The sequence below is a fragment of the Petaurus breviceps genome, unplaced genomic scaffold, assembly GCF_028583685.1.
Source record: "Petaurus breviceps papuanus isolate PSGF00001 unplaced genomic scaffold, PetGlider_PUasm1.0 181, whole genome shotgun sequence".
Taxonomy (NCBI): Eukaryota; Metazoa; Chordata; class Mammalia; order Diprotodontia; family Petauridae; genus Petaurus; species Petaurus breviceps.
The window spans coordinates 3,553,403-3,565,464 of record NW_027185784.1 but is presented as its reverse complement, the minus strand read 5'-3'; the positions used below and the strand labels follow the sequence as shown (position 1 = coordinate 3,565,464).

General features: G+C 38.1%; 1 protein-coding gene across 5 annotated transcripts in view; it reads right to left on the bottom strand.

Moving 5' to 3' along the window:
• Positions 1-12,062, bottom strand: part of PTPRZ1 (protein tyrosine phosphatase receptor type Z1) — a 244,535-nt gene that overhangs the window by 17,416 nt on the left and 215,057 nt on the right. For all 5 annotated transcript variants that reach the window (XM_069087099.1, XM_069087100.1, XM_069087101.1 and 2 more), the window contains 5 exons: positions 10,257-10,339; positions 8,884-9,018; positions 7,861-7,995; positions 4,149-4,312; positions 1,916-2,051 (listed from right to left, as the gene is read on the bottom strand). In XM_069087099.1, coding sequence (XP_068943200.1) covers positions 1,916-2,051; positions 4,149-4,312; positions 7,861-7,995; positions 8,884-9,018; positions 10,257-10,339 — 653 coding nt within the window. The remainder of the gene's footprint in view (positions 1-1,915; positions 2,052-4,148; positions 4,313-7,860; positions 7,996-8,883; positions 9,019-10,256; positions 10,340-12,062) is intronic.

The window sequence follows — 12,062 nt, the reverse complement described above, 5'->3', positions numbered from 1 at the left end:
TTCTAACCATCTAGGAAACTGGACAGAGTGCTGGACCAGAAGCAGGAACGCCTGAGTTCAGTCTGCTGTCAGATCTATTTGCTAGCTATGTGATACTGGGCAAGTCGCAATCTCTCTCAGCTTCAATTTCCTCATCTGTAAAATGTATATAAAAACAATGGTACCTATCTCTCAGGGCTCTTGTGAGGATAAAATGAGATAATATTTGTAAAACACTTTATAGACCTCAAAGGGCAATATTAATACTAGATATTGTTACTATTAAAAACATAAAACTTCAGATAGATTGGTAATAAAACTTCTTATCTTTCCCCCAAGGCCTTAAACCAGAAATTTAAATAAAGTAGTATTACCCACCCCATTAAATTCAAATTCATTGTAATTTAGAAATAAAAGAATTAAAGGAAAGGAAGATTTACTGGCTTGGTTCTATGCCACTCTATTAGTCAGCTGGCAATGTAGTCTAGTGGAGAGAGTACTGGATTTAGAATCAGAAAGCCTAGACTCAAATGCTTTTCCCCCTCTTTTCTACTTAATACTCATATGACCTTAGTTGAGTCACTTATGTCTCTGGGCCTCCATTTCCTTATATGTAAAATGAGGTTAGACAAGAAGATCTCTAAGGCCCCCTTTCCAGGGGCAGCTAGGTGGTGCAGTGAATAGGCCTAGAGTCAGGAAGAACTGAGTTCAAATCTGAGCTCAGACACTTACTAGCTGTGTGACCCTGAGCAAATCATTTAACCCTTTTTGCCTCAGTTTCCTCATCTGTAAAATGAGCCGGAGAAGGAAATGCTAAACTACTCCCATATCTTTGCCAAGAGAACCCCAAATGGGGTTATGGAGAATCAATCGCAACTGAATAACAGACAATGAGGTCCTTTCTAACTCTAAATTCTATGATATGATGAGTTAGGGGAGGGAAAGGAATTATGTTGAGGCATAATATTTGACTGTTCTTTGAATGATGATGCTAGTTGCTAAGCCATTGGTAGGGCAGATAACTTTGAGTTATTGTTTCCATCAGAAGCTGATCCACCTTCACCCTCAAACTCAGTTAAAGCAAGGGCTAGTTAGGTTAGAGAAAAGCCCACACAAGAATTAACTCCCTTAATTACTCATTTAGTGTTGTGCTCTGACTAAATGAACTAAGCACATCGACTCTGAAATTGTTGTTGTTGTTTAGCTGTTCAGCTGTGTCTGACTCTTTGTAACACCCATGGTCACACCAGGGTTGTCTATGGGGGTTTTTCTGGCAAAGAGACTGGAGTGATTTGCTATCTCCTTCTCCAGGGGATTAAGGCAAACAGAGGTGAAGTGATTTGCCCACAGTCACAAAGCTAGTAAGGCCAGACTTGGACTCAGACCTTCCTGACTCTAGTCCCAGAGCTCTACACACTGCACCACCTACCTGCCTCCAAGGCAAACAGAAGTTAAGTGACTTACTCAAGGTCACACAGCTAGTAAGTGTCTGAGGCCAGATTTGGACTCAGGTCTTCCTAACTCCAGGCCCTGTGCTCTATTCACTAAGCCACCTCGCTGCCTCTAAATATGGAATGCAGGATCATGAATCCCAAACTAGATTAGATCAATAGTTTACCCAGCATGCTATTTCCTTTCTGATAATGGTAAAAAAAAAATTAAAAAGCTGTCCTTTAGTGATATTCTGTAGTAGAAAAAGGGTTGGTCTTAGAGTCAGGCAATCTGGGTTTGAATCCTGGTTTTTCCAACAGCTAGTTCCATGATTTTGGGCTTGTCACTTGCCTCCTCAAGCCTCTGTCTTCTTATCTGTAACACAGAGGCAATGGTGCATTTTCTTGTACTTCACAGAGTTGCTATGAAAAAGTGCTTTGTAACCCTTCAAGCACCATATGAATGTGAGCTATTATTCAGAAATATTGGTATCATCCTTTCTTACCTCAGTCTGTACCAAGTAGTTTCTTTGTGAGCGTATGTGTTTCAAGAATCCAAATATGTTGACAGTTCCCTCATGTTGGATTTGTTGCAACATACTGTCTAACACAATGTATGTGCCTGTTCGTCCAACCCCAGCACTGGAGAAAGGGACACAAAAACAAAGGAACACTTCAGAGAGAAGCATGGAAAATGAATTTGAACATAGGTCACAAGTGGGCTGAAACTAGATGAATCCCATGAATGATTTCGCTATCCACCATCAAAAATGATTTAGCAATAGGGACAAGCCTTCCAAATCCAAATGAACTGTTTCATATATTTATAATGAAATCGTTGTTTGAATATTTCTTCAGAGGTTTTTTTTTTCTTCTACAGGAAACCTGATTCTATTTATCATGGTAGTTTTTTTTTTTAATATATACTTAGAGAAAATAAAAGCTTTAGGCTCATGCAATACTGCTTTGGTTCCAAGAAGAAAAGGCCCATGTGTCAATATTACCAGGCAGATATGGTTGTAAAGGTTTTGGTATTAATAAAGCGTGGAATTTTATAAGCCTTTCTACTGAAAATGTCATTTCAGTAAGATCTCTGGAAATAAAGCCGAACTCCAGTCATTTCTAAAGGACCATTATCTATTGACTCCTTCAGAACCACTGCCAGAGGGACAGATTTATAGGAAAGGCTTCTTTTCAAATGCTCCCAAGAGGATGAAGTGCTCGGATGGAAAATCAGCACCTGTTCATACACAATAGCCTTCTACTTCTCTATTGCTCTGAAACAATCCCTGACCTTCAGAGCTATTTTTTCAGGCATTTTTCTGAGTTTCTTTAGCCTAGCTATCATCAGACCATCAGATTAAAGAGATCAAATAGTTCTCTCAAACTTTTTTCCTAAGGTTTTTCCTGAGATCAGAAATCATAAATAACTAAGTCATGGTTCGAAAGGAAATCATCACTGCCTTATGAAATACCAGTATCTCCTCATCAAAAATAGCACAAAGCCTGGTCTGAGATGTTTACAGCCATGAAGCAGCAACTAAAAAATAAGCATGGAGAACCAAAAAGATTTACTTTTTTTCTTCTTGCTAAGAGAGTATCCTAGGTATTCAGAAGTCCAAACTGGGAAATAAAGGTTTTCTGGGCAAAGATAAAGTTGGTACACAGAAAGTCTGAAAAAGCAATATGGCACATTGGGAAGAACTATTGAAAAGGAACAGCAAACTCTGGTTTAGCTCCAGCTTTTCTTGGGCAGCTCCTTCTCCTCTGTGCCTAAGTTTCTTCATGGGTAAAATAGGGGTGACCCCTACACTATAAACTCCTTGTAGGAATAGATAATATCTTGTATTTTGTTACCTCTTTAGCTCCGAGCACAGTGGTTTACACATGTCATTACTTAGTAATTTCATTTAAACTATACAAAAAAAATTTGGTAGGAGTCTAGTAAGAGTCAGACTTTCATTTATGTATATGTCTATATTTCACACAGAAATGGAAAATGGCTTGCTCAGAGCCAGATTTGTGTGTGTGCATATGTACTTGTGCATGTAATGTGTGTGTATATGTGCACATATATAGGGAGAGAGAGGGGAAAAAGTCAGGGAGAGAGACACATACATGGAGGTTGGGTTACCCTATCTTACCAAGTCTGAAAGTACAGTGACTGCTCATGGGCTGGCTGGCACAAAAGCTCTGACCTGCTCTGTTTCTGATCCATGCCAATTTGCCCCACCATGGGCACCTCCTACTCTTGGGGTCTAACCATATTGGTACTAGACTTATTGCAGACACCCTGGCAATGAGCTGCCCAAGCAGAGCTGGGGCTAAACCAGAATTTCCTATTCCTTTTCAATAGTTCTTCCCAAATGCGCCATATTGTTTTTTCAGACTTTCTGTGTACCAACTTCATCTTTGCCCAGAAAATCTTTATTTCTCGGCTTAGACTTCTGAATACCTAGGATACTCTCTTAGCAATATGCTTTAGCCCTACCACATTCAGAACTTTTGAATTCAAGGGATGCACCAGCCTCAGCTTCCCATGATAGCAGAGATTATAAACATGTGCCATTACACGTGCTAATAATGGAAATATAAGAGATCATATATTTTCTTATATTTCACTGTTTGTAGAAAATCACTCACATTTTGAATAAAACTTTGTTGAAGCTATTCCTTTCTTGTGAAAGATAAGCAATCATATAGTTTCAGAATGTCATTTTTACTGCTTTTAAAACTTACCTACAGTGGACAGCAACAGGTCCCACTGCATGACGTTTAGCATGTGATGCTTTCCGTACAAATGTGAGCACTGGTAAAGTATACTCTGGGACCCCCATGTCAGGCCATTGAGTATAGTGATATTGTGTAACCAAACGGCCACTTGGTCTTCCTTTTTGGGAACCCTAAAGCAATGAAAAAGGGCAAAACATGATACCATGTGCAAAAAAGTTCTACAACAAATTCCTTACTTAGCATAGAGACTTCCATCTCTCTTTCCAGAAAACTCACACTATTTCCCTTCACATATTTGTTGAGGAGTTGGTTTCTGACCAACTCCACATCTCCCAGACCAAAAAACTCATAATATAATCACTAGGTGTTAATAAAGCATTAAATTCACTGTAAAAATGCATCTATACTAGGTGATTCCTTTATGAGGTTTAGATTTTCTTTTGAATCAAGAAAGAAACAATATGATTATCTGAACTAGAAAACTAGTCATGTTCCTGGGTGCTTTAAATAGGTAAACTTTGGAGGAACTGTCAAGGTCAAAAGTGAGAAACAATGCAAACTGGGAGGCCCCTGTGGAGCAGACAAGTGACCTACCTTTGCCAGGTATCTTTGAAGGAGAATTACTTGACTACTAGGAGGCACTGCATCCATTAGAGAGAAGACACAATTGAGAAAGACACAGATATAGAGAGGCAGTCACTTAAGAGAAGAAGTAACTTTAAAGACTAAGACCCCTGGCAGCAGAGAAGAGAGTTGGGCTGTGGAACAGAACAGATTCGGATATCCCTCCTAAGGATTCTGCCCAGTAAAGATATTACTGTTCTCAAGAAGCTTTGTGAACACTCTGTTAAGAGAGAAAGGACATCCTGGTCCTGCAGTACGACACTTTTGTGGCCTTGGCCACATGTCCCTTCTATGTGTGCCTCACTGCCACTGTACTCCCAGCTTGAGTCTATTCTTCCCAGGGACCCTGTGTTTTTGTGGCAGAGCGTGTCAAGATTTATGGAAAGGAATGTTTGTAACGATTTTTACTTTAGTAACTTAGTAAATGCTTTTGCTAAGAGCTAAGTGTGTCTACGGGCAGAATGTTAACAGTAAGCATATTGGTGGGGGCATATGGACTAAATGTAGCACACTAGAACTTCAGGGTTACCTCTAAAATCTAAGGGAGCAACCCATGAGCTAGGGATCATACATAAGTGTGAGTAAACTGGAGGAGGAGACTAGAAGGGGTGACATACATGCATTCTATTATCTTTCTAAACTGAACTATTCAGATGATCCCCTAAACCTCCATTTGCTTATATTACTGCTCAAAATGCTACTTCCCCCATGAAGTTTTCCCTGATTCCTCCCAGTAGGATACTATATCCCCCCTCCCCCATGTCTCCCACAGCACCATGGGGCTTTCTTGTGTATCTTTCACTCTCCTGTTACATGTATTTGTGCACATTTTATTTTCTCTAACTAAATAATAGCAAGTATTTACATAGCACTTCAGTATTTACAAAATGCTTCTTGTGGGGGTAGCTAGGTGGTTGAGTGAATAGAGCACCAGCCCTAAAGTCAAGAAGAACTGAGTTCAACTCCGGCCTCAGACACTTAATACTTACTAGCCGTGTGACCTTGGCCAAGTCACTTAACTCCAATTGCCCTGCCCTCCCCCTGCAAAAAAAAAAAAACGAAACAAAATACTTCTTGTGTTAACTCATTTGATTCTTATAATCTTTATATATATATATATATACACATATATAGATATATGTATGTATATGAATACATATGTATATATGTGTATGTGTATATGTATATATGTGTATATATGTGGGTGTGTATATTGCTATCATTTTCCTCATTTTATAGATATAGAGACTGAAGCTAAGAAAGGTTATATACCTTACCCAAGGGTCACAAAGGTAGTAATCATCTGAGACAGCATTTGAACTCAGGTCTTCCTGACTCCAAGCCCCACAATCTATCCATTGCACCATCTAAGCCGCCTCTAGGAGCTTATAAATTCCATAAGTAGAGGAATCATTAATTTTTGCATTCTCCAGTATCTTTTGCAGTACTCTTTGCACAAAGTAGATATGTAATTAAGGCTTATTGTATAGATTTCACTGGTGCTTTATGTAAATAGATTTGGAAAGAGAGCAGATGTAAGTTTTCTGAAGTTTCCCCCTCCCCCCCAATTTTTCAAACTCTAGTCTTTTTGGTTGGATTCTGGGGTTTGATTAGGATTCTCTGTAATGATCTCCACTCACCCCATGTATTGAAATGGTCACAGCCTTGTGATGATTTGGAGATTTCCACTGCATCCCCCCATTTGTAGAATTTTGTTCAATGAACTCAGGTTAATCCTGCCTTGGTAGCCTTGTGTAGTGAGGATAAAACAAAGACTTCCAAAGCATTCTCTTATGTGTGCTATTCACTATTCTATTCTGTCTGCTTTCCATATTAATCTAATTTTATGCCAATTCACATTTTAAAAAATCCAACACAATAATAAACAGACCTCAGACCTCATAAAGTAATATATTTATAAGAAAAGAAATATCAGCCCACATTAATAAATCATTTCTATGGCTTCCTAAAGCACCACTTATAGTTCTAAGAACAAGGGGCAGCACTATTTGATGTGTTTCCTACTCACTGTGATTGTGTACGTGTGTGTGTGTGCATGCATATGCTTTGTTTCCTATAATTGGAATAGAAACTTTGGAACTGTTGGCAATATTTGTGTAGACCCCAGGGTGCCTAGCACAGGGTTTAGTAGTGACCAATAAGTAATTGTCTGAGACATTTGAACTCAGGTCTTCCTGACTCTAAGCCCCACAATCTGCCCATTGCACCATCTAAGCTGCTTCTAGGAGTTTATAAGTTCCATAAATTGAATTAAATGGTTTAGTTCTTCTTCACTAATCTCCAAGTAGTTCTTCTTTCTGCTATGATGACATATATACAAAGTCCAGGGAGGAGAAACATCTTAGAGAAGTGATTCTTAATTTGTCCAAACCTTGTTTGAATCACAGACCTTCTGGTAGTCTGGTGAAGCTAATGGACCCCTCCTTGGAATAATGCTTTTTAACATATGAAATAAAATACATAGGATTACAAAGGAAACCAATTCTATTGAAATAAAGTTATCAAAATATTTTTAAAGAAATGTTCACAGACTCAGGTGAAGATCTTCTGTCCTATGGTTTTCTATGTTTCCTCTGGTAGAAGTAATATTTTGATAATGAGCAAAAGACAGCAAATAATACTGTAATGTCCACTGGATTGAAAATTACATGACCCCTAATTTGCAAATGAAGGTTAACTCTTATTTTCTCAAGAGGAAACTCTTTTTTAATGATTGAAAGCTACACACTCATCCAAATATTTATTAAGCCACAATTTTCCACTGTAGATTTCTCTATTCAATAAAAAATAATTTAAATCATTAGGCAGTACAGCAAATATTTGGTCACATGTTATGATTAGGGTAGGTGAAGTATTCTGGTTAATGGAAGTTAATAATATAGATTGCGTGTGGTTTGACTTTTTCAGAGCATTAGAAAACAATAAAATATGCTAAAATATTCATATTAGATGAAAATTAATTTATTCCTTATTTGATGATTAAGAAGATAGTTAAGTATTATGGAAGTACTTTAGGTCATAAAAGAATCAAAGAATTCTGCTTGACTGAATAATCAACTTGTATTGTACTAACCTTTTTTATCTTAGTGTTTCTGAGAGTAAAGTTCCTCACAGTGTAATAGGCAAGTACACGAACACTCTTCTGGGTGACCAAAAAATTCCCATACTCTTCAGTGCCATCAACAGGCCAGTACTGATCACATTTCCTCTGTAACATAACAAATGAAGTAGAAATATAATTTTGTTATTTATAATGCTCAGTTTTAAAGTCAGCAAGAACTATAGCAAGTGACTAGAAAGGCATGCATTCCCTCTTCTAAATCTTCTCATTCCTTAGGAATAGGCTAAGGACCTGTGATTTTGTTAGCTTAAGGAACTCCCTAGGTGAGAATTTCTCCACCAACACAGGTCGCCACAAAACTATCATTTAATATAAGTTAAGTTCAGGTTGTTTCCTCAGAGTTACATGACCAGTAGTCAGAGCTAGCATTTGAACTAGGTCTTCCTGATTCCAAACCTAGTATTTCACAGTGCCCATTTCCCCATGAAGCCCACACTGAAATCAATCACACAAGAGAATATAAAGCATTGGAGCTTGGAAATCAATGTGGTATCATGGAGGGGCTGCTGGATGCAGCGTCAGAAGACTTGAGTTTAGGTTTGAATCCTGGCTTACTACTAGGGTACTAGAACACTCAGACAACTTCTAAGGTCCCTCTGAGTTCCACATCTATGACTGTGATGAAATTGGGACCTAGAGGAATTAAATCATTTGCTTACAGTTGCATAATTGGTTAATGGTGTAGTTAGGACTAGAACCCAATATTCTTTCCATTTTACCGTATTGCCTCTCAATCAGTTTTATTTTTTCTAAGTATAAGACAAATAAGTGGGAAAATAATCAAATCAGCTAGATTTCTAATAATAGCTCTTTTTCTGTGTTCTTGTCATTTTCCCTTTAGTTATTGTATTTGGGGAAGAAAAGGAACGTTGATTTATTCTCCATAACTTTTGCTGCTTCCTAACTATAATTCTATTTCATCTCAGACAAGTGAAAAGCCTGCTTTTAAGATGTTATAATGGGTGATCTGCATACCCGTCCTTTTTCAACTAGGTTGGTTATCATTACAATCACTTCCACGTTATGTTCCCATATCATTCTCCAGAAATCTTCTGCTGTTGATTTTAATGGACCTTGAGCTGCAATGTAAGCTTTGGGTCTGTTGTAGCCCTAAAAGGAACAAATAACCAATTCGTTATTACTACTCGTTTCTCGTCTTAGTTTCATGCTTTAAAATATTTAACTGGTGAATTTTTTTGGAAAGAGTCACATACCATTTCTGTAAAGACAAGGATGAAAATACATTTGTAAAACCTGAAAGTTCTCTGTGTCTAATTCTGTTTTATCTATGAATGACATGCATATATCAGTAAAATTCTAGAAGTTTCTGCAGAGCTATGCTTGTTTGCATCTTACATCCAATAGGAAGCATGGGCCTGTTTAGTAAGATTAGACTCATTTTTTCCAAGCTTTGGTGAACTGATCTTAATTCTACCAGTGTCTAAGGGTCTTGGGCATTTGAAATAGTTTGTCATCCCCTTTGACCCCCAATCTCAGTGTGTTCCTTTTTTATCTGACTGTATTAATGGAAGTTGAACTGATTATTTTGCAGGTGATGGGGGCATTAAAATAGCTGAGAGCTCCCCAATTGCTACCAACTACCATCTTGAAAATATAGTAAGTTCCCATAAATCAACCCTACTTCCCATGCTGGGGGTGTATTCTCAGGAATGCCCAAGGATAAAAATGACTGATAACTGACTTAGAATAGTTATTTTTAAAATTTTGTTCATAATACCATAGCAACAAGTATTTAATAAGGACCTACTGCAGTACATATTGTGTATGTTACTAGAGAATTGTATGAGACAGTCCCAGAATTCTAGGAGAGGATTAATTGTGAAACTTAGAAGAGGAGATGAATCTTAAATCTTGCATTAAAAAATTATGTCAATTTTTCTTAAAAAATGTTTAATGATTTATCATTCATATCATTGAGTATAATATTTTTACTTTAAAAAAATTTTTTAAAGCAATTGGGGTTAAGTAACTTGCTCAAGGTTACATGGTCAGTTATTTTGTGTGGGTGTTAAGTATCTGAGGCCAGAACCAATCCCGGGTCTCCTGACTCTGGGGGCGGCGCTCTTACTGCACCAGAGTATAATATTTTTAGTAAGGACCTACATATATATGCAAAACACCTTGTCAGTACTATATTTAATAAGTTAATTACATCTTGTTTCCCACTTTAATTCTATGCAATCCAACAAATATATATTAAACAAGCAATGAAGAAGATCTGAACTGGGTATCACAAACAGTCCCTGCCTTCATGGACCTTATCAACAACTAAGTTTTAAGAATAATTTTTTTTTTTTGTAATGTAGTTAAGGAAAAAGTATTCTTACATCTACGTAATTGGCATTGATGTAATCAGTCAGTCTGCCATCTTTTTCTGCAAGTTGTGCAAGTTTAACCCTGCTGTGATCATCTGCAATAAAGAAAAGTCGAAGTAAACTGCATTAGAGCAGGCTTGAACTCTTTGGGGTGGGGGTGGGGTTAGGTGGTATAGAGAACATCCTGGATTCACGAGGACCTGAGTCCAAATCCTGCCTCAGACACTTACTAGCTGTGGGGCCCTGGACTACTCACTTTACCCTGTTTTCCTCAGTTTCCACATGTGTAAAATGAGTGAGAGAAGGAAATGGAAAAATCACTCTAGTATCTTTGCCAAGAAAACCCCAAATGGGGTCACCAAGGGTCAGACATGACTGAAAAACAACTGAACTGAGGTTAGTACAGGAAATTGATATTTCTCTGCTGGATTTTTACAAACGAAATTTCAGAACTATCTCCTTTGTATGTATAAAATTCCCCTGGGTATGTAATTCAATTAAATTCAACAAGCATAAACCAGGTCCCAACAGTGTGGGGCTGTGGATATGGACAGCAATGAAAACAGTCCTTGTCCACAGAAAGCTTACACTTGTCGAACTGAAAGTTTGGTTAAAGGAGGCAAACAGGCTAAATGATATGTAAATTCATATTGTTTATTCCCTTAAAGTTAGCCAACACTAGTGAACTAGTATGTACAAAGAGCCAAAATGTAAGTTCTGACTGTCTGATGCAAGAATCACCAAGTTTTTATGTGTTTTAGGACAATCCCAGGATGTCTGTGTCCCTCAGATTTATGGTCTCCATATGTGTCTAACCATACCACGAGAAAGGAAGTTTCTTAGTTGAGTAAGTTTTAAATACAAATTGACAAGACAATTGACAAAGTAGTGTCAGTTGGAAATTACAATCTCAGGATATCTGAGTTTCCCCCATATAGCATACGCCCCTGCCATACCAAGATAAGACAAGTCCCACCACTCTGGTTGCAGGCATCCTGTCACAAACAGGTCTTTGAAGTTGCTGACCCAGGGAAGGGCATTTTTAGAAAGAAGCTAAGCATGTATTAGTTCAGGCTTTGCCTCTTATTGGGGGTTCAAATCACCTGAAATGATTGTCACATTGTAGCCGGGGGGAAGAAACATGTAAAAGCCACTGAAGCCTCTTGAGTAGAGAAGTGACACGTTGAACCATGCACTTTAGAAACATCTCAGTATGGAAGCTGTGTGGAGGGTGGAATGGAGAAGGGGAAAATAATTAAAAGACTATTATTGCAGTAGTCCAGGCAAGAAGATGGAAGGCGGCTGAACAAGTGGTAAGAAGGGTTGGCCAGATGAGGTACCAAGGAGACAGGATTAACAAGACCTGGTAACTGATTGTATATGAGAGTTTCAAGGGCATTCATTTCATGGGGGAAAATAAATGGGAATGTTAGTTTCCTAACTTTTAATAATTCAATTTTTAAGTGGAAATATTCCAGAAACAGTATCTGTGGCTTTGTCTTTTTCTCTTCCTCCTTCCCCAAACCAAAAAGCCATCATTTGGTGACATTTATTTCTTTGCCCCCATTCTGTAAAATGAGCTGGGGAAGGAAATGGTAAGACACTCAAGTATCATGCCAAGAAAGCCACAAATGGAGCCACAAAGAATCAGACACAACAGACAATTGCTATAGTGTCTTGAGATGCCTGAAGGGGCCAGGCAAAACAAGTCAGAGTAGATCCAGAGAACAGTAATCCAGAACAAGGAGAAGCCTAGAAACCGTGTCATAAGAGAAACAGCTGAAGGACTCTGTAAATTTAGTGAGAAGGAGAGAAAAT